Source organism: Balaenoptera physalus (assembly GCF_965194825.1).
Source record: "Balaenoptera physalus genome assembly, chromosome: 1".
In the NCBI taxonomy this organism is placed as follows: Eukaryota; Metazoa; Chordata; class Mammalia; order Artiodactyla; family Balaenopteridae; genus Balaenoptera; species Balaenoptera physalus.
In genome coordinates, this window is record NC_138882.1 from 87810521 (window position 1) to 87836387 (window position 25867).

The 25867-nt window shown below is 44.4% G+C and overlaps 1 protein-coding gene and 2 long non-coding RNA genes across 4 annotated transcripts in view; 1 reads left to right on the forward strand and 2 right to left on the reverse strand.

Moving 5' to 3' along the window:
* The window catches only part of LOC309667564, a 21969-nt gene extending 9854 nt beyond the window's left edge, over positions 1-12115 (reverse strand). The window contains exon 1 of the long non-coding RNA XR_014267817.1: positions 22-12115. This is a non-coding gene — a long non-coding RNA (uncharacterized lncRNA). The remainder of the gene's footprint in view (positions 1-21) is intronic.
* A 102-nt stretch (positions 12116-12217) lies between these two features.
* MCL1 (MCL1 apoptosis regulator, BCL2 family member) lies at positions 12218-15701 on the forward strand. Of its 2 annotated transcripts, XM_082475493.1 has the most exons (3): positions 12221-13001; positions 13349-13596; positions 14065-15701. In XM_082475493.1, exons 1-3 carry the CDS (start codon positions 12311-12313, stop codon positions 14179-14181), a joined length of 1056 nt encoding a protein of 351 aa, XP_082331619.1. In that variant the 5' UTR covers positions 12221-12310; the 3' UTR covers positions 14182-15701. The 2 variants fall into 2 exon arrangements, with proteins under 2 accessions (XP_082331620.1, XP_082331619.1); XM_082475494.1 differs by lacking the exon at positions 13349-13596 and having other exon boundaries at positions 12218-13001.
* Positions 15334-25554, reverse strand: LOC309667551. Its single transcript, XR_014267815.1, has 2 exons — positions 21301-25554; positions 15334-20021 (listed from the first exon to the last, which is right to left on the reverse strand). It is a non-coding gene; the product is annotated as an uncharacterized lncRNA (long non-coding RNA).
* Between the last annotated feature and the right edge of the window lie 313 nt (positions 25555-25867).

Below are 25867 nucleotides of genomic sequence, written 5' to 3' on the forward strand. Positions count from 1 at the left end.
GAGACAACTTTATCTTCTTACCCAGTCTGAATCAGGTGGATTCCTTGAATTGTCTTTCACCAGCACCTTTAATCACCCCACGTAGATACCACCTACTCAAATATACAAAGGAAAGACCTGGAATCATTGAGCGATCATGAGTCCTGGTTTGACATTAAAGTCCATGTCTGGGACTTCCCCGGTGGCGCAGTGGTTAAGAATCCGCCTGCCAATGCAGGGGACACGGGTTCGAGCCCTGGTCCAGGAAGATCCCACATGCCGCAGAGCAACTAAGCCCGTGCACCGCAACTACTAAGCATGCGCTCTAGAGCCCACAAGCCACAACTACTGAGCCCACATGCTGCAACTACTGAAGGCTGCGTGCCTAGAGCCCATGCTCTGCAACAAGAGAAGCCACTGCAATGAGAGGCCTGCACACTGCAACAAAGAGTAGCCCCCGCTCCCAGCAACTAGAGAAAGCCCGTGTGCAGCAACGAAGACCCAACGCAGCCGAAAATAAATTTAAAAAAAACAACAAAACTGGTAAAGTCCATGTCTGAAGCACCTTTTATGATTAGGAAAGTCTGAATCACCCTCAGACTTCCCTCCATTGCATTTCTGAGTCATTTCCTTGTCCAGTGACCCAAATTGTGTACAGCTACATGCAAGAATTATCCAAAAGTACAGAGTTTAGAACTAAAGGAACATTTGAGATCATTGAGTTCAGTGAAACACTGGCCAAGAGATCATGCCTTTTGTCCAGTTGCACAGCCTCCGTCAGGCAGCTTTTCCGATACCCAAGGCCCTCTTCTCTAGAAGCTGACTTTACAGCAAATTTGGGACTCCAGCTTAAACTTGTTTTTGTTAGGAGTAAACAAACAAAATACTTGAGTTGGAAGTTTGAGAGGAACTCAGGGCCCAGGGTAACAAGCTGGCATCCCATGGTATTCCCTTCAAGTAATTTGACCTATCACTGGTGCTCCTGCAATGGACTGAGGAGAGGACTCATGTAGGACCAGAATATTCTAACTTTCAACCTTGGGACTATTGACATTTTGGACTAGATATTTTGTTATGGGAGCTGTCCTGTGTATTTTAGGATGTTAACAGCATCTCTGTGCTCTACCCACTAGATGCTCAGTCAGGACAATCAAAAAAGTCCCCAGACATTGCCACATGTTCCCTGGGATCCCGTGGTTGGGAACCACTGTGCTGACTAAAGGAAGAGGTTCTTGTAACTCAAGCCTGGGGCTATTTAATCCTCTCAGCAGTGCCTATTCTTATTCCTACACCCTGGTGCCTGGTTTCTCGCCCTCACCTTTCCCTCTGGGGCCACCATGCCTTCATCAGATGGGATCCTCCGACCTCTCTCTACCCTCAGTGGCCCTGAAAGTGGCACCTGGGGTGAAAATGGGAAGCAAAAGTTTCTACTCTTCCCCTCTTGCACCAAGGGGATCCCCCTGGCTGGATAGGAATTTACATAATTGGTTAAAATAAGACAACGTGTATGCAAGGCTTAGCTCTTACCTGTAACTGCTGTGAATCAAGGAGAGAGCAGGGCTTTAAGCCCCTTTCCTATCTTGAGGGTGGGCTGGGAGGGAGAGATGAGGGCATACCAAAGGAATCTGCCCTTTCTGCACAATTTCCCCTTGACTCAGCGGTCCTACTTCCCCTCCCCAGCCCACACTCATCCTCACCAGTGCCCATATTTAGACACTGCAAGCCTATGTTGTCATAGAGAGACATAAACCAGCTGGTTGCTATGAAGGTTTATACACACACACACAAACACACCCTAGGGTACGGCCCAGGCTGAGCAGTGGGGATGAATGGCAGTTCTCACTGGGACATGCATTTTTTCTTTCTCTTAATTTGCTATTGTCCTACCTCTTCTATTCTCCCCACATTTTCATGCTTCTCATTCCTGCTCCCAGATGACACTTCCCACCGACCAGTACTGTTCTTAAACATCTCTCTTGCCTCAGGAAGTCACAGTTTAAGAACAGAATTACTTAACCTTTTTGAACTTCAGTCCCTTAATCTGTAATATGAGGATAATTATAATAAAAACCTTATATGGCTTTTGCTAGAATTAAATTGGATATATGTAAAGAAACTTGTATCATGGCTGGCAAAGTACATGCTCAATAAATGGAATTTGTTCTTATGCTAAAATAAAAGCCTGCTCGGGGGCACCTGGGAACCAACCACAGGTGCCTTTGGAAATCTTGGCTTGTGTGTCCTCTCTGATAGTAGAAAAAAGCTATTGTGGGAGTGTCCCTTGTCCTGTAGAATGATGGAAGAACAGAATTGTGTGGGAAGATTGCTTTGTTTTTTGCCTTTGTTGTACTCAGCTGGAAAGCTGTTTTGGGAAGGAAAATCTGGGTATATGATCTCTTCCTTTCTGTAGTTTGAAATGAAAGCCACAGGAAAGAAAAGACACAATACATAAAATCACTGCCTGGCTGAAATGGAAGAGTATAATGGAGGCAGAGTGCTCTCTGGGCCTTTGGCTCTGGCTACCCTTCTCCAGCAGACCCCTATCCAAGAGCAGGCTGCCTGTGCTGGTGTAACAGGCTGGGGCTTATTCCTACTGTAGATTCTGTGCATGATGTCTACTGAATTTTTTTCGAAAAAAAAATAAACAAAAAAACCTGGAACTTTCTAATATCAGATAAAGGGCAGGTATTTCCAACCCTGAAAATAGGTAAGATTTCTCTTCTTCAGCTTGAATTTAGTGTACAGCTATGTTCCTGCAGGAGGTCTCAGTTCCTCCCAACACACTGAGAAAATAGAAGAAAACATTATGCACCTTGCATTTTCACCTCTGTCCTATTTCACAGAATAGATATTACTATCCTATTTTTACAGGTTAAAACAGATTTGATTGAAAAAGGAAAGATAATTTCTAAACTAAGAATTGTGGTTACATCTGGAAGGGAGTTAGGGGAATGGGATTGAAGGTGATAACCAAAGGAAAGTTAGTCTCATCTTAATGTTTTGCTTTTTTTATGAGAGTATTTATGCATTAATTATGTGATTAAAATTAAATTTTGAATTAGAAGGTAAGACTATTTTACAGATGTTTAATGAAGCTCAGAAAAGGTAATTTATCTAAGGTCATTTGGTAATTGACAGACTCCAGGGTCCATGGCTCTCCCCCCAAACAACAATGTCCTAGGTACACCCTCATGGAGAACTAGGTTTGGAGCCAAGAGGGAGTCCTGAGCGTTCCCTCTCATGGGCGGTGGGGTCATTGTACTGGGCCCTAGACATTAGCTTGGCTTTTTTATCACTAAAGGGAGGCATAACCAAACCATGTCTGACCAACTTGATGACTACCCTGTGACTTGGCCTGTGAAGTATGACTAAATCACATAGATTCGAAGGTAGGGAATGGGTAAGGATGTAAAGCAGGTTGATAAAGGAGATTATGTGTTACACTTAAGATTTTAACTGGATGTTTCAGCTGGGGTACCAAGATATACTAGATATGAAATTCCAAAGGGAGACACCAGACAGAAATGCAAAGGTTTAAAGGAAATTAACAAGGACCAGTTCCACAAGTCTTGAATCCTCATTTCAAGAGTATAAAAAGTGGGGACAGAGTTTACAAATGAGATTTCTTTGGAGAGAGCTACTACTGTGTTGTGATCCACATCCAATCTGGAGGAGAGGGTGTGGGGAGTACTCCCCTCTTCTCAAGCCTAGAAGGAGAGGCCTTACCGGACAGCTGCATCTTGGAAGCAACTGCACTTCCTTCTGACAAAGGGTCAAATATACATGAATCCTGGGAACCAAGTATGAAGCCAGTGTAAATCCTGCTCAAGAGAACTTCCTGGACACATAGTGGGACTCTTTACAAAAGGTTCCGTGTAGAATGGACCTCTGGAAAACAGAAAGATGAGGGGGTAGTGGTGGCCATAGAAATACAATGCATCATCTCACTTAAGGGAAGCTGATATTGCCATTGAAAGGCCCAGCAGGGAAGCCTCTGATGGATCCACACAAATGCCCATGAGACAGTCAGCTTTCAACATCAGCATGAGGAGAGCATGAAGCCACCAAGAATATTCCTCCCTCTTCCTTCTGCCCCGTTCTCGGAGGTGTCAGTGTCAGCATCTAGGAAGTGGAGGAGAAGCCAACGACCACTCTTCCACAAAGGCAAGCTTGCAGGCTACACCGATCCTAGCTGTGGGGTGAAGACTCTGTTCTGCTACTTAAAGTGATCGCAAGACTGTCACCCAAAGGTGAAGAAATGTTGGGGGGGGGGGATGCTGGAATTTCCATCCAGATCAGAGGGAAACATCTCCTACTGAAATAAATTTTTCAGTGGCAGGAGACAAAATTAAACTTTAATTTTTACTACATCCCTTCAGTTGGTACTTGTTAAACATTCCAACTATCATCTTTATATTCTCTGAGGCATTTAACTGGCACGCATGGAATGAGATTATTCCTTCCAGTTTGTAGTCCAAAGAGCCTTTGAAAGGCTAAGATCCTCTCCACCATAAAACAACTCAAAAGAAGGGAGGTTTAGGGATTTGGGGTTTGGTAAATCTGGCTGAGACCAAGGGAATTTAAAGTAGACTCTTAGAGTTAGTTGGAACCTTGAAGATCATCTAGTTCTAATTCCTCCTGAATTAATCTTTTCCAGAGCATCCCTGACAAGTGATCATTTAGTTTTTTCTTGAATAACTCCAGTGTCTTAGAATTTACTACTATCTTCACCCTCATTAAAACTCTTCGAGGGACTTCCCTGGTGGTCCAGTGGCTAAGGCTGTGCGCTCCCAATGCAGGGGACCGAGGTTCCATCCTTGGTCAGCGAACTAGACCCCGCATGCCACAACGAAGATCCCACATGCCGTAACTAAGACCCAGCACAGCCAAATAAATAATTTTTAAAAATAAAATAAAATAATACATCAATCGACCCTCATTATAAAAAACAAAACAGGGACTTCCCTGGTGGCGCAGTGGTTAAGAATCCGCCTGCCAATGCAGGGGACACGGGTTCGAGCCCTGGTCCGGGAAGATCCCACATGCTGCGGAGCATCTAAGCCCGTGTGCCACAACTACTGAGCCTGCGCTCTAGAGCCCGTGAGCCACAACTACTGAGCCTGCACGCCACAACTACTGAAGCCTGCACGCTCTAGGGCCCATGTGCTGCAACTACTGAGGCCCATGCTCTGCAACGAGAAGCCACCGCAATGAGAAACCCACGCACTGCAACGAAGAGTAGCCCCCACTAGAGAGCAGCAGCAACTAGAGAAAGCCCCCCCCACCCCCGCCAAAAGAAAAAAAAAAAAACACTCTTCATTTGAGGACCACTTCTCTCTACATCTCATTTCACTAGTCTAAACATTCTCCCTTCCTTCAGTTATTGCTCCTTGACATGGTATGGACTCCTGGCATCTCCCTGACTATTTTCTAGATGAGCTCAAATTGTGTCAATGTACCTCTCTAAGTCTGGTCCAGATGTGACCTGAATCAAGTAGAAATAAATCATCACCTCCTGGTTGTAGACTTGGACTGTGAGAGAGCCTTAGGTCCCCTTAGATTTTCTTCAGTACTAACCCTATCACACTACTGACTCATTTAAACTAACTAAAACCTAGAGATGTAATTTTGGGGATGAGATAGGGTTGTTTTGATTTTATAAATAATATATGAATAAAATTACTTTATAAAACTTGTAAATAATAGAGATTAAAATCTTCATTCAAAAAAACTACAGACAAAGGCAAAGTCTTCCTTGATCATTAACCCAAATCCTGGTCCTCTATTTATGTATCCTTCCAGACTTTTTTCTATGTATTTACATGGATATACAGTTACATGTAAAAATATGTAGTTGTACAGGATTTTTAAAACATAAATGGTATCAGATGGTTTCTGTTATTCTACGTCTTCTTTTTTCACTTAACATGATTCAGAGACCTTTTCATATCCGCACATATAAAGCTATCTCACTCTTTGTAGCTGCTATAGTAAGGATCCCATAGTATGAATGTATCAAAGTTTATCTAACCATTCTGTTGTTGGACATATAGATTGTTTCCAGTGTTTTGCTATTACAATGTTTCACAGAAAATCGAATTGAACAATTGCAGGCTCCACTGTCAGACTTCACAGAGGAGAAGTCTGAGTTACATATCCCAGGCCAAGAGGAGAAAAATTAAAATTGAGTAGTAAACCAAGTTTACTACCCCTTTCATGGCTAGTCCCCTCATTGTTGTTCCTTTTTTTTTTTTTTTTTTTTCTTTCAAGAGCCTCTTGGCTAGTCTTGGCCCTTTGGTCTTACATGTAAGTTTTAGGATCAACTTATCAATTTCCTTATCTGGAACTGCATTTAGTCTATACATCAGTTTGAAGGAGAACTGACATTTTTACAATTATGAGTCTTCCTATATGTGAATATGGTTTGTGTCTCTATTGGGTTTTGTTTAATGTATTTCAATAGAATTTTATAACATTCTCCATATAGTTTTACACATAGTGGTAGAGACTGCTGGTTATGCTTCCTTCCTTCTATAGTACAGAATCCTCAATTTTTAGCTGGGCACACAGACACTCACAATAATGACTGTATTCTTAGAATAAAGACTCCCTTGCAGGTAGGAGATGATGTAACTAATTTCTAGCTAACAGGATATTAACAAAAAATGGTATGCAACTTCAGGGAAGTGTCAATAAAGAAAGCTAGATACCCTTTGCTTTCCCTTTTCTATTGTATTTCCCGCTGGTTGGAATGCAGATAAGATGGGTAAGGCTAGCTGTCTTGGACCATGAGGTAGAAAAGTATGTATGAGGATAGCAGAAGAACACAATAGAAGGAATATGAGTTCCCGATCATTATGGAACCACTATGCCAACTCTGGGTTTGTCAGAAAGGAATAAGAATGAATATTGGATAAAGCAACTAGCAATGTCTGTCACACCTTATGAAAGGCTACTGAACCCTAGTTCTATGCTAGTGTTACCTGTGGAGACTAGGGCCCGAAATTATAATCTTATAGGCAAAGATGATAGATTACAGTGTTGTGATGGCAAGGTAGGAAGATACTGATACTGAAGGCACAGTATGAAAGAGTATGGTATTCAGTAAGAAGTGTAAGAAATGTCCAACTAAGCAAGAAGTTCAATTAATGATTTTGACATAAAAACACGAGATCAACTTTTTAGTGTGTGATCAAGAATAATCTTTAGAAATTATTTATGGTCACGGGGGGAATGTTTGGGAAAAATTACCTACATTTTAGAAATAAGGCAAAAAGATGACTACATGATCTTTTAATATCATGTTAGAGCATTTTCAAATAAGTCCACCTGAGGGTCACTAGATTACCTTGGTGAATGTTATTTTATTTGATTAGCACCCAGGAGTTTTACAACCCTCAAAAATTAGAGGGGGCTTCCCTGGTGGCGCAGTGGTTGAGAATCTGCCTGCTAATGCAGGGGACACGGGTTCGAGCCCTGGTCTGGGAAGATCCCACCTGCCGCGGAGCAACTAGGCCCGTGAGCCACAACTACTGAGCCTGCGCTCTAGAGCCTGTGCTCCGCAGGAAGAGAGGCCGCGATACTGAGAGACCCACGCACCGCGATGAAGAGTGGCTCCCGCTTGCCACAACTAGAGAAAGCCCTTGCACAGAAACGAAGACCCAACACAGCCAAAAATAAATAAATAAATAAGTAAAAAGTCGGAGCCTTCCCGCCCCACCCCACCAGTCCCTTTAAAAAAAAAAAAAAATTAGAGGATAATGTGATTGAGTATGGTATGAAGAAGCCTTAGAAATAGTTTATAAGCAAAAGATTAGCCTCAATTTAGAGAAAGAGAACAAGGTGCTCCAGTAGTTCTGGAAATTTCTATCAGTCGAGTAGAGAGTCTCCCCAAACTTGAGTTACATATAGGGCCTCAAAACAAAACAAAACAAAACCAAAAACGCTGCTTTATTAGGCTGAGGAATAAAAGGGTTGAGTAATTAAGAGAGACGGTAAGGATAAGAGCAAGAGATTTTTTTTTAAAGATTTTTTTATATTTATTTTATTTATTATTATTTATTTTTGGCTGCATTGGGTCTTTGTGCCCAGGCATGGGCTTTCTCTAGCTGCAGTGAGCGGGAGCTACTCTTCGTTGAGGTGCACAGGCTTCTCATTGCAGCGGCTTCTCTTATTGCAAAGCACAGGCTCTAAGCACGTGGGCTTCACTAGTTGTGGCACATGGGCTCAGTAGTTGTGGCTCGCGGGCTTAGTTGCTCCGTGGCATGTGGGATCTTCTGGGACCAGGGCTCGAACCCGTGTGCCCTGCATTGGCAGGCAGATTCTTAACCACTGCACCACCAGGGAAGCCCAAGAGCAAGAGATTTTTAATTAGGAGGGAAGGCAACATGAGATATTAAGTATGCCCAATTTCAGGCCCCAAAGAGTGGAGAAAAAGACTATTAGAGTGGACTTCCCTGGCTGTCCAGTGGTTAAGACTCCATGCTTCCACTGCAGGGGGCAGGTTTGATCCTTGGTTGGAGAACTAAGATCCCATATGCCAGGACTTCCCTGGTGGCACAGTGGTTAAGAATCCACCTGCCAATACAGGAGACATGGGTTGGATTCCTGGTCCGGGAAGATCCCACATGCCGCGGAGCAACTAAGCCCGTGCTCCGTAACAAGAGAAGCCACTGCAATGAGAAGCCCATGCACCGCAACAAAGAGTAGCCCCCCACTTGCCACAATTAGAGAGAGCCCACGTGCAGCAACTAATACCCAACGCAGCCAAAAATACATACATAAATAAATAAATAAATAAATAATCGATCCCACATACCTCATGGTGTGGCAAAAAAAAAAAAAAAAAAAAAGACTACTGGAGTACCTCTTAGATCCTATATTAAGACCTTTTCTTTGTCTATTTTGAAAGAAATTATGCAAATGAATTCTCTGAAACAAAGGCACATTTTAAGAAGGAAATGTGCTCACAATTTGGGGACATTTCAAAGCATTCATGCCTACAAGAAAGAATGACGTAATCAAGATGTCAACAATGCTTTCTTTTCCGGTTCAGGACTGTGGCCAATATAGTTATCCTAAGAACAAGAGCCATTCTTGATATGGAGTGTGTACAAATCCAGAGGCTCCTGTGACTCTGAATAATGCTAGGGATCAGAAGACCCTCTAAGTGAAGTAAAATTCCCTGAGGACAGGACCTCCCAGACATCCTGGAAACATGCTGACTCCTTGCCTCTAAGCTGCATAGATCCTTTCCCCCACTGGTGAGAGTAGTGGCTTTCTAGGGTAGCCCATAGTAGTCTGGAAGGTGGTCTACCTGTTGATCGTGTATAATATGGATGCCTGTTTTATGATGTCACACTCCGTTCTTTCATCCTCTTAGTCATCAAGCCCTGTAGACTCTGCCTCCACAGTGTCATGTTATTTTTTCCATTTCCACTACCACCACCTGAGTTCAGGTCACCACTAATTCTTTTTTTTTTTTAATATTTATTTATTTATTTGGTTGCGCCGGATCTTAGTTGCAGCAGGCGGGCTCCTTAGTTGTGGCATGCTAACTCTTAGTTGCAGCATGCATGTGGGATCTAGTTCTCTGACCAGGGATGAACCGAGGTCCCCTGCATTGGGAGTGGAGTCTTATCCACTGTGCCACCAGGGAAGTCCCTAATTCTTGCCTATCATATTGCAGTAGCCTCCTAATTTATTTACTTCCAATCCTTTCTCTCTCGATCCATTCTAAAACCAACAACTAGAGTAATGAACCTAAATTAGAGCATATATCATGGCACTCTAGTTCTCAGAGGTTCCCAACTGTCTAGAAAAGTTCTACGCTCTTCAACTGGCTTTCAAAGCCCTCAATAACATGACCCCATCCCGCTTTTCTAGCTTTTGTATATCCCATATTAGTAAACATTCAGATTTAGCCATTCAACAATGGAGTGTTTGCCATGGGTCAGGCATAGCTAGAGTTACAAAGGGAAACACGGTAAGTGTCCTCATCAAGTGGACAGCCAGTGGAAAAGAATAAAACTGAAGAGTAGCCCGCGTGGAAGAAGGAAAACCAGGAGAGTATTGTTCCCTAAAAAGCACATGAAGAAAGTGTTTCAAGAAGGGAATGATTAAATACATGTTAAATACTGCTGAGAGATCAAGTAAAATGAGGACTGCAAATTAACCACTGGAGTCTGGTCATGTGGAGGTCATTGCTGACGCTGACAAGAATGGTTTCAGTGGAGTGGGGGGAATGAAAGCTTGATTGGAGTGGGTTCAAGAGAGAAAAGAAAGTAAGGAGGCTGAAGATTTTTGCTACAAAGGGGAACATCAAGAATTTAGGTTCCAAAAAAAAAAAAAAAAAAAAGAATTTAGGTTCTAGGGACTTTCCTGGAGGTCCAGTGGTTAAGAATCTGCGCTTCCACTGCAGGGGGCACAGGTTCGATCCCTGGTCGGGGAACTAAGGTCCCGCATGCCGTGCAGTGTGGCCAAAAAGAAAAAAAAGAATTTAGGTTCTAGGGAAGGCTTTCTAAACATGTGAGAGAGAATATCAAGTTTGTATGCTGATTGATGAAATGATTCCATAGGGAGAGAGAAAGTGATGATGCAAGGGATAACTGCAAGTACTTGAGTAGGCAAAGAAGATGGGATCCAGTGCACAAGAGGTTGATCTGAGATAGCAGAGAAGGTTCAATCATTTTAACCGCAGGAATGGCGGAAAGAATGGAAACAGAAGGAGTAAATTAGTAGATTTGGTGGTGAGAAATGAAGTTTTTCTCTTCTGATTGCTTCCATTTTCTCAGTGAAGTAAGTCAACAGCTGAGAGTGAGGAAGGGAGGAGGGAATTATGGAGGCTTAAGGATAGAAGAGATGATGTGCAACAGTCACCTTGGATCACAGGAGAGTGAGTTGATTAAGGAAATGCAATAGGATTACTGAGCACTTGAGATTTCTGGCTGTAATTAAGGTGAAACCTGCAATGCATTTCCTTTTTCAGCCTCTGAAGAAGAAAATGCTTTTGCACGCCAATTTGCTCAACCTCTCTCCCCTTGATAAAATCACATTCTAGAAAGCAAAGCAGAAAAAGCTACCTCTTCCATAAAGTCTTCTTCCTCTAGCTCTCCTAGCCCAAAGTGAATTTTCCAACCTCTCAACTCCAATACTAAGTTGTTGATGCTTCCTATAGAGCATAAATTCTATCTCACATTATGGTTAGTTGCTGTGCAAGACTGAAAGTTCCTTAAATAGAGAAACCGTTTCTTATTCACTACAGCCACAAGATGTTTCTCTCCATCCTCTCTGCCACATATAAATCTCCATGGTTCTAGGTCTTGCCCAAATATATAATTGTGTGGTATGGATGCCCTATTTCCTTACTAAACTGATATTTTCGGGAATAGGAACCTTGCTCACCTTTCCTGCTTATGTCCCTCAAATATTTTGCTCTTGAATTTTAGCTATTATTATTTTTACAGGGCTTTTAACAAAAAGAGGTTGCTTCAATTAATGTTAATTCACACATACGGTATATACCAGGATCCTTGTCCTCAAGGGGTTGACCGCTAGCGTCAAATGTCTCAGAAGAGGTGCTGACAGAGCAAGGCTTGTATGTAAATAGCACCAGAGGGCAGAGATGGGGAATGGGAGAAAGCAAACAGGGAGACAGGAATAAAATTTAGGTGGAGCAGAACAATTTCGTTTTGTCAACTTACATAAAATGATTCTATAGGGCAGTCCATGGAGCGTCCCCATTTCCAAAGAGCTGAAGATGTACAAAACAACGACAGGTCCCCAACAGTGCCCTCTTATTTATCCATGTTATCTAAGACTGTTGTTCCCCATCCGTGTTAGAATTTACTCATTCCCTTTTCTCAAAGTCTGAGCGACTCGATGGTTAAGGCTTTGGTGTGGGAAAAAAACCTCTGGCACAAAAACAACAGCAGGGGCTCGCAAATCAGGGTTCAGGGAAGCCCAGAGAGAGCCATCATTAGCAGGCCCAGGTGAGCGCGGGGCAAGAGAGCGAGCCCACCAGCCCAAGCCCCTGAGCCGCCGTTACGTAACCGGCCGCGAGAGGTTCCGGAGAGCCGGAAGCCCCGCCCGGCCCCAGGCCCCGCCCCTGCCCTAACCCGCCGCTTAGGTGTCGTGCGCAACCCTCCGGAAGATTCCGCCCTTTTCACCATTTTAGGATACAATTTTTTTTTAAGAGTTGCTGACGCCATTGCGTAGGACTGGCCCTAAAACCGTGATCTAGGAGCGCCTCTCTCAGTTGTTACTTCCGCTCTTCAAGAGAGGGGTCGGGGGCTGCCCCATTTTTCTCAGTAGGCGGCGGCGGCGGTTTGAGATGTTCGGCCTCCAGAGAAACGCAGTAATCGGACTCAACCTCTACTGTGGGGGGGCCGGATTGGGCCCGGATAGCGGCAGCGGCGCCTCCGCTCCAGGAAGGCGGCTTTTGGCTGCGGGAAAGGAGGCCACGGCCGGGCGAGAGGTAGGGGGAGGGGAAACCGGCGAGGTGATTGGCGGAAGCGCCGGCCCGAGCCCCCCGGCCACTCTCGCGCCCGACGCCCGGAGGGTCGCGCGGCCCTCGCCCATTGGCGCCGAGGGCCCCGACGTCACCGCGACCCCCGCTAGGCTGCTGTTCTTCGCGCCCACCCGCCGCGCCTCGCCGCTCGAAGAGATGGAATCCTCGGCCTCCGACGCCATCATGTCGCCCGAGGAGGAGCTGGACGGGTGCGAGCCGGAGCCTCTAGGGAAGCGGCCGGCCGTCCTGCCTTTGCTGGAGTTGGTCGGCGAGGCCAGTAACAGCCCCGGCAAGGACGGCTCACTCCCCTCGACGCCGCCCCCAGCAGAGGAGGAGGAGGACGAGTTGTACCGGCAGTCCCTGGAGATTATCTCTCGATACCTCCGGGAGCAGGCAACCGGCACCAAGGACGCGAAGCCACTGGGCAGGTCTGGGGCCGCCAGCCGGAAGGCGTTAGAGACCCTGCGACGGGTCGGGGACGGTGTGCAACGGAACCACGAGACGGCCTTCCAAGGTAAGGGGGTTATTCGCGAAGGCCGCGCTGCCTTTTTTTCAGCTCTCTGGACTCACCCACCTTTGGTGGGTGGAAACCGAAACGAGTCAGTGTTGAAATGACTCTCATCCTATTTCAGAAACCAGAATATTCTGGCCGTGAGTCATGGTTTCCACCCACTTGATTCTTTTGGAAATGGCAGCTCTGCTCAAAGCCCGGAAAGGGTGGGATGTCAATTTTCAAGTGGGATCAGCCTGAGTTCTATAGAGCCCGAATAGCGATTTCCCCCACCGTGGGTGGGCAGGCGAATCGTGCCCTGGTTTAGACAAAAGAGGCCGTGAGAACCTGCATGCTTTTCTTCCTCTCAGGCATGCTTCGGAAACTGGACATCAAAAACGAAGACGATGTCAAATCCTTGTCTCGAGTGATGGTCCATGTTTTCAGTGACGGAGTAACAAACTGGGGCAGGATTGTGACTCTCATTTCTTTTGGTGCCTTTGTGGCCAAACACTTGAAGAGTATAAACCAAGAAAGCTGCATCGAACCATTAGCAGAAAGCATCACAGATGTTCTCGTAAGGACAAAACGAGACTGGCTAGTCAAACAAAGAGGCTGGGTAAGTTTGTTTTAAGGTTGAGGAGGGGTCTTGGAGTGAAAATGAAATGGAAGATTTTATAGAGAAAGAGGGAATAGCTAAAGGTTTTTAAGATGCACAACTCGGTTTTCAACGCCCTAACTTATGGACCTCTGGTTGCTTGATGTTGATTTAAGTAGTTGGTCCTTAGAGATGGTGGTATGACTGTCTTGAATTGTTGTATCAAAAATCCTGGTTTTCTGTAGGCTGTTTTACTGGTTAAGAAATAAGAATCACCTGGGCGTGATAGCAAATACATTTTTGAGCGTGCCCCACCTCCCTTTTAATTGCATAATGTGTCTCCTTTGCAGTCTGGAGGTAAATAATAATTGGTTCGTCATTGCGTTTGGGGGGGAAACCTTAGGTATTTAAATTCATGTTTTCTTTGTAAATGGTGTTTTTAAGCCACTGGAAGCCCATACTTGAAACTGCTTTTTGTTTGTTTTCTAGGATGGGTTTGTGGACTTCTTCCATGTAGAGGACCTAGAAGGCGGCATCAGAAATGTGCTGCTGGCTTTTGCAGGTGTTGCCGGAGTAGGAGCTGGTTTGGCGTATCTAATAAGATAGCCTTTTAAGTGCAATAATTGACTCTTAACCAACTCCAGCCACCAAAACCACATACGCCTGCTGTGAAATCAGATGTATTTATGAAGTTGGACTTCAAGCTGTGCAGGCCATAACCTCCAGGAGTTCTAGTCTAGCAATGGAGAAAAGCAAGCGGCAGGAGGCTTATGGCTAACAGGAATAAATACATGGGAAAAGTAGTCCCTCTTGAAGAGTCACTGTCTGAAAGAAGTGAAAGAAGCGGAGTTCAGTTTCAGCAACAGGCAAACTTTGGGAGGCCACGGAGGAGGACTTTAAGATTTAGTGAAGACGGTAGGGTGGAGAGACTTTAATTACTTTGCCTAGAACAGGAAAGTGGCCAGTAGCCAGGCTAGTCATAGAGTTCATTAAATATGCCCACTGAATCCATTAACTTCTATAGTGTTAAAATAGAAGCACTAACAACGCCAGCGGCATGTGTAAAATGGATTTAAGCTATAAGTAATAGAACCTATGACTAGAAGCCTCAACACTGTACAACAGAGTGTGAAGGGAAGCTTTATCCTCTATAATTAGCTTTCCTAGATGTGCTTCTTGAATAGAAAGTCCAATGCTCAGGATGTTTATACCTGTTCTACTCTGGTTTGGTTTGAGTGATTCCTAGTTTATTAGCCTAGTGTCATGGCCAAGAATACTTGACTTAAGGCTCAATTACAAATCTGGAATATGCTGTTTTTAAGACAAAAACTTGTAATCGTCTGTAAAAATTGTATATATTTTTACAGAACATCTGTTTGAAATGTAAAGGGAGAAAAATCTGAAATTACATTAGTTTTTTCATACCCTTTTGAAATTTACAACTTCTGTAGTTAGGAACCTGTTTCTTATAGCGTTTTCTATTCTAAATTTTGTGCTAGTCAGTTCTAGATTGTATACAGAACCAACTGATGTAATTGTATGCAACCTGGTTGTAGTACAACAATTCTGATTCATAACTATGCAGGCTTTAATTTTCCTATCTGATTTTGGTAAGTATTTCTTAAATAGCTGTTTGGGTTTTGTTTTTTGTTTTTTTTTTTTAACCTGGGGCTGAGAAATTGAGGAATGGAAATTAATCCTTTCACTTTGTTACATGTGGGTTTTCAATAATTGAGTCAAGGTTTTAAGGATTTATTGGGGGGGCAGGGCACACGGGCTGATGACTTACAAATAATGGGCTCTGATTGGGCAACTACTCATTTGAGTTCCTTCCATTTGACTTAATTTAACTGGTGAAATTTTAACTGAGTTCATGAGCTCATCTTCAAAGCTTTCGCTAAAAGATTTTCAGCTGTTCCAAATGGGACTTATTAGGAGTATGTATAAAAAGATCACATTGGGTGGATGAGAGACATTTGATCCCTTGTTTGCTTAATAAATTGTACAATGATGGCTTGGAAAAGCAGGCTATAGTCTAACCATGGTGCTATTACTAGGCTTGCTTGTTAAACGCAGGTCTAAGCCTAGTGAGTTAATAAAACGAATACTTATTTCTTTTCTATTAATGATTCTCAAACTTTGTTTCAAATTTTTGCATTGGCATCTTTATGGACTTCAGACTTGATGTTTTATCAAACTTACCGTTTATTTCCTATCCTTCCTTGAAATATTTGCTGCTTGTTCGGCTCCCTCTACAGATATTTATAGTTCCTACAAATTTACCTTGCCATCCCTGAACTCTTACTAGCCCTTTTAGTTTTTGGCACTAGGAACCTAAGTGACCGCCCAAGGAGTCCACAGACCTTCATCCTTCTTGAATTTTATCCTTAGGAGGTGGCAGTACAATGGGTGCCGACAGTAACAGTGATGAGGTGAGAAGAGTCCCTTTTCCTTGGACTAGTATCTTATTGGTTGTTGCTTAATCCTGTCTTTGGGGAGAAATTTTCAAAATCCCCTTAGGGATTTTCAGAGGAGGGGATGATAGGTGACTTTCTCTAGGTTCTTTTGCATTTGAATATGCTCACTTAAAATTATAGAAATTGATGGGCTGTTAAACCTCAGAGTTATATAAAAGCTACTAGTAAACTGAAGAAAACTTCTATAGTGGAACCAGGGTCATTTTGAAACCTTCAGCTTCTGAACGTGACCTTTAGTATGTAGACTCCAGACAAAAATAGGCATGAATAAAATGACTAAGAATGTAATAAGGGAACAATTGCCCTGACCGCCCATCTCCAAGCCTTAAGGTCATCTAGCTAGAGCTATTTTTATCTGTGTATTTATCATTCTTGATCATAAACCACTTATTTATATCATGTCTATCTCTAAGGACCTAAAAGCACTTTATATAGTTAATTAATCTTAAGATCTAGTTAAGGTGACTAAAAAGGCCTGTCTCCCCATAGCCAGTTGTGGAAATAAGCACAGAGCTGTAGATTGATGGAGTTTAGGGGCCCCACTTCCCAATTTACTAGGTGTGACTGCTGAAATGTAGATGAGAATCTTCAGTTGCTATTTTGGGTCAGAGGCTGTGAGGGCTTAGGGAGCCCAAGTGCTTTGAGGCAGGGTGGGTGATTCTGTAGGGAGAAGAGGCACATGTTTTAAGTGCTGACTAGCTGCATAGTTCAGGCAAATCCTCCAAAATGGAAAGGGAGGGGCTGCTTGGAAAGATGGCTCTCTCAGCAACTTCTGTCTGTCTGATGCTTCTCTCAGGGAAAACCCTGCCGTCCTCTAGTGTCGTCTGTGTACATTCTGTTGGGGGTGAACACCTTGGTTCTGGTTTTAAAACAGCTAATGCTGTTGACATCTGTGCCAAGAAGGGTTAGGACCAACTACAAACTAATGTGGGCTGTAAAATGTAGTGTGTTTCCCTAACTTCCTGTTTTTCCTGAGACGAAAATAATAAATCTTTTATTCAAATGCAAGGTGTGGTACGGGTGTTTTCTAATCAATGCCTGTTTTCCTTCCCCCTCTTAGGCAAGCATCTGAGGGAAGTCAGCTGAGCAAACAAGTATAGGTGAATTAACCAGCAAAAGCCCCATAAAGCTGATTTGCCTTAGAGCAAAGGTCAGTTCCATTCAGAATAACCTCTTCTTTCATTCAAATTAGAGCTGTTGGGCTTTTTTTTTAATATTTTTTTTGCCACACCGCATGGCATGTGGGATCTTAGTTCCCTGACCAGGGATCAAACCCGCACCCCCTGCATTGGAAGCACAGAGTCTTCACCACTGGACCAGCAGGGAAGTCCCGTGCTTTTAATTACATATATTACTGTTGTACTTTGGAGTAGTTCAAAAGTGCAACAGTATATTTAAATACAAAAATCATAATCCCCATCCCGATTTCTTTTAGTCACCAAATGTTGGTATAACTTGGGGGTAAGAGGGTTCACTACAACAGTTATTGTATCTCCCTATCTCACTCAACCTTGTGAGTAAAGGAGCTAGAAGAATTAACACCCAAAGTTAAGTTTCCATAAGGTTGTTGGTACTAACCTTTCAGTACCTTTCCCCTTTCCTCCCAAAAAGGAGGTGAGAATAAGCAAGTCAATTTCAGAAGCCCTATCCTGTCTTTATTTTCAGCTACCTTGAAAGGGAGCAGAAGCACCATGGAAATGTGCAAATATGAGGTTTGCATATTGGTTTTAAGCCCTGAGCACCAAATGCTAATCATGCAAACAGGATTCTGCGCTTTTCCCCCTTCAGGTTTTGTGCATTTCTGTTTGGCAGCCCCTCTTTTTCTGCAGCCTAACTACCAGAAGATGGCAGTTTTTTCTCATTACAAAGAAAGCTGTTTTGTACAAATGAACTCCCGAACAGGTGTGGAGGGAGAATGTAGCACAGGACATGAGAGCCCAAATAGTGGTCAGGGTCAAGTCCTGCTGTGCAAATACTGTTGCTCCCATTGCTCTGTTGTGATGTGAAGCTATTTCTGTGGCAATATTCCTTAGTTTAACACCTTAAAAACTTGGGTCAAATGGTAACCAGTAACATGAGTCACTGAGGGAGTCAAAATAATCAACACTTCCCCTCATTTGACACAACCAGACTTTTTCTTTCAGTTCCTGTTTTGCGACTTTAGTGCTAGCTCTTGCTTCAGACTGTTTCAGAACGTTTTTCTTAAAGCAGTTGTGACAGCTGGAGGGTTTTACAAAAGTTAAAGTGAAATAATTTGTACAACTGGTGTGTAGCACGGCTCCAGCCAGATGCCCAGAGCACAGGCCATTAATTCCTGGAGTTCAAGATGATCAGCTGAGTCTGTCTTCATTTATCCTAGTTCTTTTTGGCCCCACTTTTTCAATGATTACAGAGCTTTGTCTTCTGGAACCCTCCCACACTCTTTAAAGGCTTCTCAGTTTCAAGATTTGAAAGCTTAACTCTGTCCCTCTTCTTTAGTTTCAAAGTTGTTACAGTGTTATCTTAGTTATGTGAAGCATGTGGAAAGTTGGGAGTGGGGAATCTGCCTGCAGGCAGATGTAACAGACCTCTCAGGGATTCTGTGTTCTTTACTAATGATTCTTGTGAGGTTAAAAAAAAAAAGGGGGGGGGCAGGCTTTTGTTCCCACGCTATACCTGGTCTTTTCTTTTGCAGTTCCTTTCTTTACCTGCATAGCATAATAGTTCTTGACTGTTGGGAAATGTGTTTGGGCCAAGAATACTACTCTGGATTTTACCCCTTCCAAGTATCCATTTCCATGGCTTGTCTCTGCCATTGGATTTCTGTATTCTTACCCACTTTGCCTTCTCTCCTTTTCCCCTGTTCAGGGGTTACTTTAGTTTATTAAGAATGTTTCAATACTTCAGTGAACTGGGACATTTAATGAGCTCAAGGCAGCCAAATGTTTGTTGAGTCTCTTCATTTGTCCATTACCTGGCAGGGGACTGCTTACTATGCACCATGCACTTTTGGATGCTGGAGTTATGAAAAGACTAATTCTTACCCTCAACACAATCAAAAAAGACTAGGGTGGAGTGGGAGGTTGGGGTTAGCAGATGTAAGCTTTTATGTATAGAATGGAAAAAAAAACAACAACCAGGGAACACTTGAAAGAAACATGACAACTAAATGCAGGGTGATCTTTGATTGGATCCTGGATGAAAAAAGCTATAAAGGACTTGGGAACAATTGGGAAAATTTTAATATGGGCAATATGTTAGACAGTACTGTATCAATGTTAAATTTCTTGAGTGTGTTAATTGTGGTTATATAAGAAAATGTTCTCGTTTTTAGGAAATACATCTGAAGAATTTATGCATAACAAATCCATGGAAAGAGCAATTGTAGCACAACGTTAAAGCTCACAGTCTAATAGGAGTGATAACATAGACAAAAATAATTAGGATACAGTACACAAAATACTATAATAAAGATATAAGACGAGGTGAGACAAAGCAGGGTGACAACTTCTGGAAGTAGAAGGTGGTCAAGAAGGCTTCAAAATAAACATTTGAGGTTGGACCTTAAAATGAGTAGGAAACATGCACAAAAGCATGGAACTGGGAAAGAACCTCTGGTGGGGGGTAGGAGAAGGGGGAGATGTGTAGATAATTTTTTTTCTTCTCATTTCATCTTCCCTCCCTGCCTTCCTTCCCCTTCACCATACATGGCCAGTGAAGGTAGTATCTCTTCAGTTTCTTCCATTTAGGGCCTTATGTAAAAGTATTGGAAAACACTGGTAGGAAAAAAAAAAGATGTCTCTTTGGTCTTAGAAGTCTGAATTTGGTATAAATACACACAGCTGGGTGGACTGCGTTTATTTGGGAAGTAAAGAAGATAGACTCTATTGGCCGTTTCCTCTGTCTTGTTAAAGTGGTAGCCCTGAACACACACAACGTAAGGATCATAGCCATCACTGGATCCTGGTGTAGGAGCTGGCATTGGCAGAGCTGCTTTGAATAAAGTTGTCTTAAGAGCATCACCTAAGTTCGCTCACACATCTCACCAGCCACCTTCACCCACCCAAGTTCACATAGGGAAAGGAACCAGGTTTTTGAACATGGACCCGAGACTGCTCTGCTCTCTGCAGAACAATTTAATAAAGAACAGCCCCCAAAAGTTATTTAACTGGACCCTAAGATACTGAATGATGGCTCCACTCTCCCTAATCCTGTTCCCGTGGGAGACTCAATTACAGCTATTCCCGTCCTGGTTCAAAAATGAGTTTGCTCTGACTGTCCGGACTTCCCCCCACAGGCTGCATTCTTGCCCATGAGCTCATTGTTTTGGCTTCTCTGCCTGTATAAATCCACAGACAGGGCCCGAAGTCTCAGTCCCAGCCCCCTAGCTAGCTGGGGCTGCATTCCATTCAGAATTTCCCCACCCCCACTTGGTCTCCCCTCCCCCCACCCTCTGTGGTCACATGTGTATGTTTATTGAAGTTATTCTGGAACAAGGTGTGCTGGGAAAGAGCCAAGGAAGCAGACAAGGAAGAGAGTATTTAACCGTTGGGTTTCTACCTGAATGAGATAAGTTTTCTACTTTATTTTGATTAAGAAACGCCTTCAATTCTGTGCCCCTAAAAACAGTTCGTTTTCTAGTCTAATAGGAGGAGCTGGTTTCAGAAATCTTGCTACACATTTTATAGACACCCCTGCGGGGCTGGCATGACTCAGGTGTTCAGATTTGGGGTCGGGTGGGGGGGGAGGTAGGGGTTTTCCCTAAGAAACATTGGTTTCATAAACATTTTATTCCTGAATCTCTATGCCCAGATCTTTCATGCATTCCATCCTCAGTTCACACCTCTATTCCTGAGGTTGCCTGGAGTGGTTCCCACCCATCTCTAGACCCTGAAAGCCCAGATCTAAGGCAAGGTGGGGCCCACTTAGGCTGAAGCGCTATGGGAAGGGCATTTTGCTTACTTTGTAAGGCTTTGGGTTAATACTGTATGCCCAGTGTACGCCTTTCCTGTCTCTCCATCATACAAAAAAAAAAAAAAACCCCAAAAAACAAAACTGCAGACTGAGACTGTGGGAGGTGACTTTTTTCATTTCTCAGAAATCCTCCGTGAGGCAAAGTAGAGAAACAGAAAGAGGGAAACAACTTCGTGTCGAAATGAAGTGAGGTTGTCTGTGTGTGTGTGTTTTGAAATGAGGTGGCTTGTTTTCAGCTTTAAGGAACAACAGCTGTACAGAGGAGCTTGGTAATGGTGGGGGAGTGGTTGATTACCTGCTTCTTTGCCCCTTTCTTTCACTTCAAAGTTTGATAGTTGGGGTCAGGTCTGAAACAGGATAGAGGTTCTGTATCTTCCTTTCCCCCCTCATGAACCATGATGGATAGATAACGTCAGTCCATCACGGTACTATTGAGTGAAAGAAAACCCCTAATACAAAAGAAGGATTTGGTAAGCAATCCCAGAAATAGGTTATTTTAAAAAGAAATGCAGCTGCATTGCTTTTAAGTCCAGAACATAATTAACATACAACTTCGATTAAGTTTGTTCTAGGGAAAAAAACTGTGACTCAATTAGTAATATATAAGCCTATGTTTGTATGACAGTGTGTGTACCTTACACAAAGACCATGTATATTTATTTTAATTTTTTCCTGGGGCCTAAACACTGAATATATTTGAAAGGATTTTTAATTCCTTGAAACTTTGAGTTGAAAAATGAAATTTAGACAAGATTTTCCTAAAATGCAGAGAAGTCATGAAAGACATTTGAAAACAACAAAAACACTTGATCCCATCCAACTTCCAGATCACTGTGGCCCAAAGAACTGAGTATTGGGATAAAGGGTGCTCTGTGGGAATGAAATTGAATAGCAGATCAAAGGAATTAGAATTTTAAAAGTTAAAAGACTAGACTTAATTTTCTCCCCTGTAAACTGGATTTAATTGTCTTCCCCCATCTTATTATTGAGAAGATTTAAAGAGAGAATATATACAAGTGCTTTACCTTAAAGCACTAAACAAAGTGCTTTAAGGAATTTCGGGAAACGTCCCTTAAGGATTTACTCTATCAGCCATGTCCAAGTCATTGAATTCCCAGGGAGAAACCACTAAGAAGCCGATGTCAATAAATAGGATGTTGAATTAAAAGGGTCTACAGCTGTATTTGAAGCAGAGGGGATACAAACAGGACTTTCCATGGCTGGGCATTGTGGGAGTTGAACCAGACGGAAGAAATCCCGGGGTAAGTAAACTCCCTGCCAGCCAAATCTGCCCTATTGCCTGTTTCTGTATGGCTCAAAAGCTAAGAATGGTTTTTGCATTTTTAAATGGTTGAAAAAAGATACTTGGTGACACGTTAAAATTATATGAAATTAAGATTTCAGTGTCATAAATAAAGTTTGGTTGGAACACAGCCATGCCCATTTGTTTACAAACTGTGTAGGGCTGCTTCTGTGCTACAGCAGCAGAGTCAAGTAGTTGCAACAGAGATTCTATGCCCTGCAAAGCCGAAAATATTTACGGCTGGTCCTTAAGGGAAAAAGGTTGCCCACTCCTCTGCTAGAGCTAAAAAGGCATCTTATGATGTCATGAAAGAGGCAGGCAACCAAGAATCAATAGTAGTGAGGGGAGGGAGGAAGAGATGAAAGAGGGGGTCTGGTTCCAGGGCAGATTAACTCTGCCCCTCCCATCAAGGGCAGGGCCTCTTGCCTTTTAGCCTAGGGATCCCAGGGACACACACAGTCTTCTTTTTATGAGTAACCCCACCCTCTCACCCCTAGTTTCTTTTCCTCCTCACTCAAAGTTCTGTAGAGCTGTCTCTTAAAAAGATTCCGGCAAGGCTCAGAGGAGTACAACACACACACAGACATCCTAACCCCAACCTGGGACATTCCTGAAATTGAACCCATCTCTCCTCTAACACTGAGGTTCTTTCCCAGGACATTCAAACACAGCTCTCTGGTGCTCGCTGAGAAAGTGCTCTGGTCTGGTTCCTAGCCATCCATCCCTACACCTCCCCTTCAGCTGGTGTGGCTGATTGGTTGCCTAGGATCTGACTGCTATGGCTCATGCATACCTTGTTTTGGACTAATTTTGCACATTTCTCCCTCCAATCCTTTCTACTTTCTGACCTCAGCCATGAAACAACCCCCTCTAGAGCTTTCCCCAATCTCCAGGGTCAAGGAGCCCAAAGTCAGATTGAAGATTTGCGCTGTCTAGTTTGGTTAACCCAAACTGTTTCTCTCTTGTTGACTGACTTAGTCTTAGGTACTTTCCTGAGGCTTTCTACTTCCTGTAGAAGGTGCCTCTCACCCTTTAAAGCTGACATCTCTTCATCACCTGCCTGTGACAGATAAGCCCCCTCCGCTCTAACTTCCTCACCCACCTAACTCCCAGAACCAGAGGTGATGGATTTGAGGGATGCTGGTCAGAGAGAGGGTGGGAATGCAGGAACCCACGCCCCCACTCCACCTCCAAACTACTGAGGTACTCTTTAGCATGACTCCCCATGCTTCAAGGAGAGGAGAGGTCTCTGATTCAGTTTACTCTGGTGGGGGAAGGGTGTTAAGTTCAAATGAAGTCTCTGTTTGTAAAACTGGGGAGAAGGGGAAACAGGAAATGAAAGAGGATCTGGTTGGATGGAATCTGGAAGGGACCTTCTCCTTGCATTTTGTTCTCACTCTCATCCCTCTGCCCTCCTGCCGCCCTCCAGGTCTATCGAGATCCTCCCCTAAAGGGCTCCTGAGGGAGGGTGTCTTCAGGTTGAGACACTCATGCCGTAGGTCAGCAACTGGGGCCCTGTGCTCTGCTTCACTCCTAGTTAATCACAGAGGTTGAATCTGGATGAGTGAAGAGTGTGGGTCTGGTCTCCTCAGACTCACCCCTGCAGCTGTGAGCACCTGCTTGCAGGGAGGCCCCTGGTTGGGGAAGTATAGAAGCTAAATTTAGTCTGAAGGCTGAAGCTTAATTGGGTGGGTAATTACCCTGGGGAAACTGGGAGGGGGGAGGGGAGAGGAATTCTGACCCAGCTGAACTGAGACCTCACAAATTCACCCCTAAGTCCACTGACACAACCACAATCCCCTTCCCCCAACAAACACCGAGAAAACGAGAAGCGCTAGCAATTTGCTGGCCTTCTGCACGCTTGATCTCTCTTGTGCACATCAAGATTGTTCCCATCACCACCCCACCCCCACCTCGATTCTCAGGGGTCCAGTTCCTCTGAGTCCTTCCCTAAATTCCACCCAGGGCACCAAACCTAGGGGCCCCTCTAGCACATCTCCCTGACCTTGGGTTGCAGCTTCCTCTCTCCCAGCCCTCCACAGGGTTTCAGAGGTCATCAAAGAGGTATCTGGCCACACTACTCCCCTCTAAGGGGCCAGGAAAAGGGGTGCTTGGGGTCAGGTTTCCCTTCCTGAAAACTTTCACATTGACACCCCCCCCCCCAATACTGACCTCAGTGACCAGAGAAAAGAATCCTTAGGGGCTGCACTGAATCCTAGCTTTAAAATGAGGTGAAAGGGGGCGACCCCCCAGATGAAAGCCCACATCCTGAGCAGTCAGAGGCTGGAGCCTATGAGGGAGCTGGGGGCTATCAGAAAGAGAAGGGAGTTACTGAAGCTGGGGGAGCCCTTAGAGGGGCTGTGGCTGCATTCCCCACCTGTGATTGGTTCTCAGGCTCAGGCCAAACTCCAAACCTGCCCGGCAACAGCCCAGAGAGGCCCAAAGAGGGAGGAGGAACTTCGGGGAAGTCAGCTGAGCAGGGGCCACCGCCCAGCGTTCAGCTTCCAGGAATCGCTGGGAGGGCCCCAGCTATTCACCACACCCCTCCCTCGGTCTCAGGGCTCCGCCTTCAGCCCTCCGTATCTACAGGGCTAGCTCAGGTCCCACTTCCCTGGTCCCCCCGCGTCTCTGATCCCCTAAGGGGTTCACCAAAGAGAGGAACACATCTGATGCCTTCTCTTTACACTAAGCAGAGACACTAAGACTGGGCTTTCCTTGTACCCCCTTCCTTACTCCTCGCCCTGGACTAAAGTCAGTTTCATTTTCCTTTCCCCCCATTTTCTTTTGCCTCCTTCCTCATGCACTGTCCTCCCAAGATGTTGTCCGGAGTCTTCCTTCTCAGCCACTTCCAACCCAGGGAAAGCCTGCTTCCCAAGGCAACAGTATGATGTGAGGGAGCTGCCAGAGCAGAGAAGTCCTGTCTCCTCAGGCAACTCTGGGGTCCTCCCCAGTGTCTGGGTGTCTGGGTGTCTGGGTGTGCATGCTCAGGAAACAGTAGTCACCGAGTTCAGCTGTTTCTGCAGGCCTTTATTTACGGTCTTACTCGGCCAGACTTGTAGAGGCGCAGGGATGGGGGAGGGATGCTTCTAATGGGGAGAGAAGCTCAATTCTATTGCACTTCCCCTCTTCCTAGGCATGGGGACCCCTGGGAAGTCTGGCTTCCACAAGTGGAGATCTAGACTCAGACCTCAGAATTGTAGGGGTCAGGGAGAGGATCTGTGTTATGGAAAAGGCTGCCCACTCTCACACCACCTCTAGCAAGCTATTTACCTTGAGAGTGGACATGGGCGGGGGAGGGAGGAGGGAGGAGAGTAGGGTGAGACATCTCTGAAGAATGTGTCTTTGGCAGGACATCCAGTACTGCCTTGGCTCCACCCTCGACTCCACCCCCAAGTCCCCTAGAGCCGGGCCAGGCTCCTCTTCCGGCCGTTTCTGCTGAGGGAGAGGGGTGTGGGGTGTGGGGTGTGAATCATTTCCTTTCCTCCCACCCTATAAAAAGCAATAAACCAAGAGCTTAATAGGGAAATGGGTAATAGCAGAAAGGATGAGAGGGGCAGGA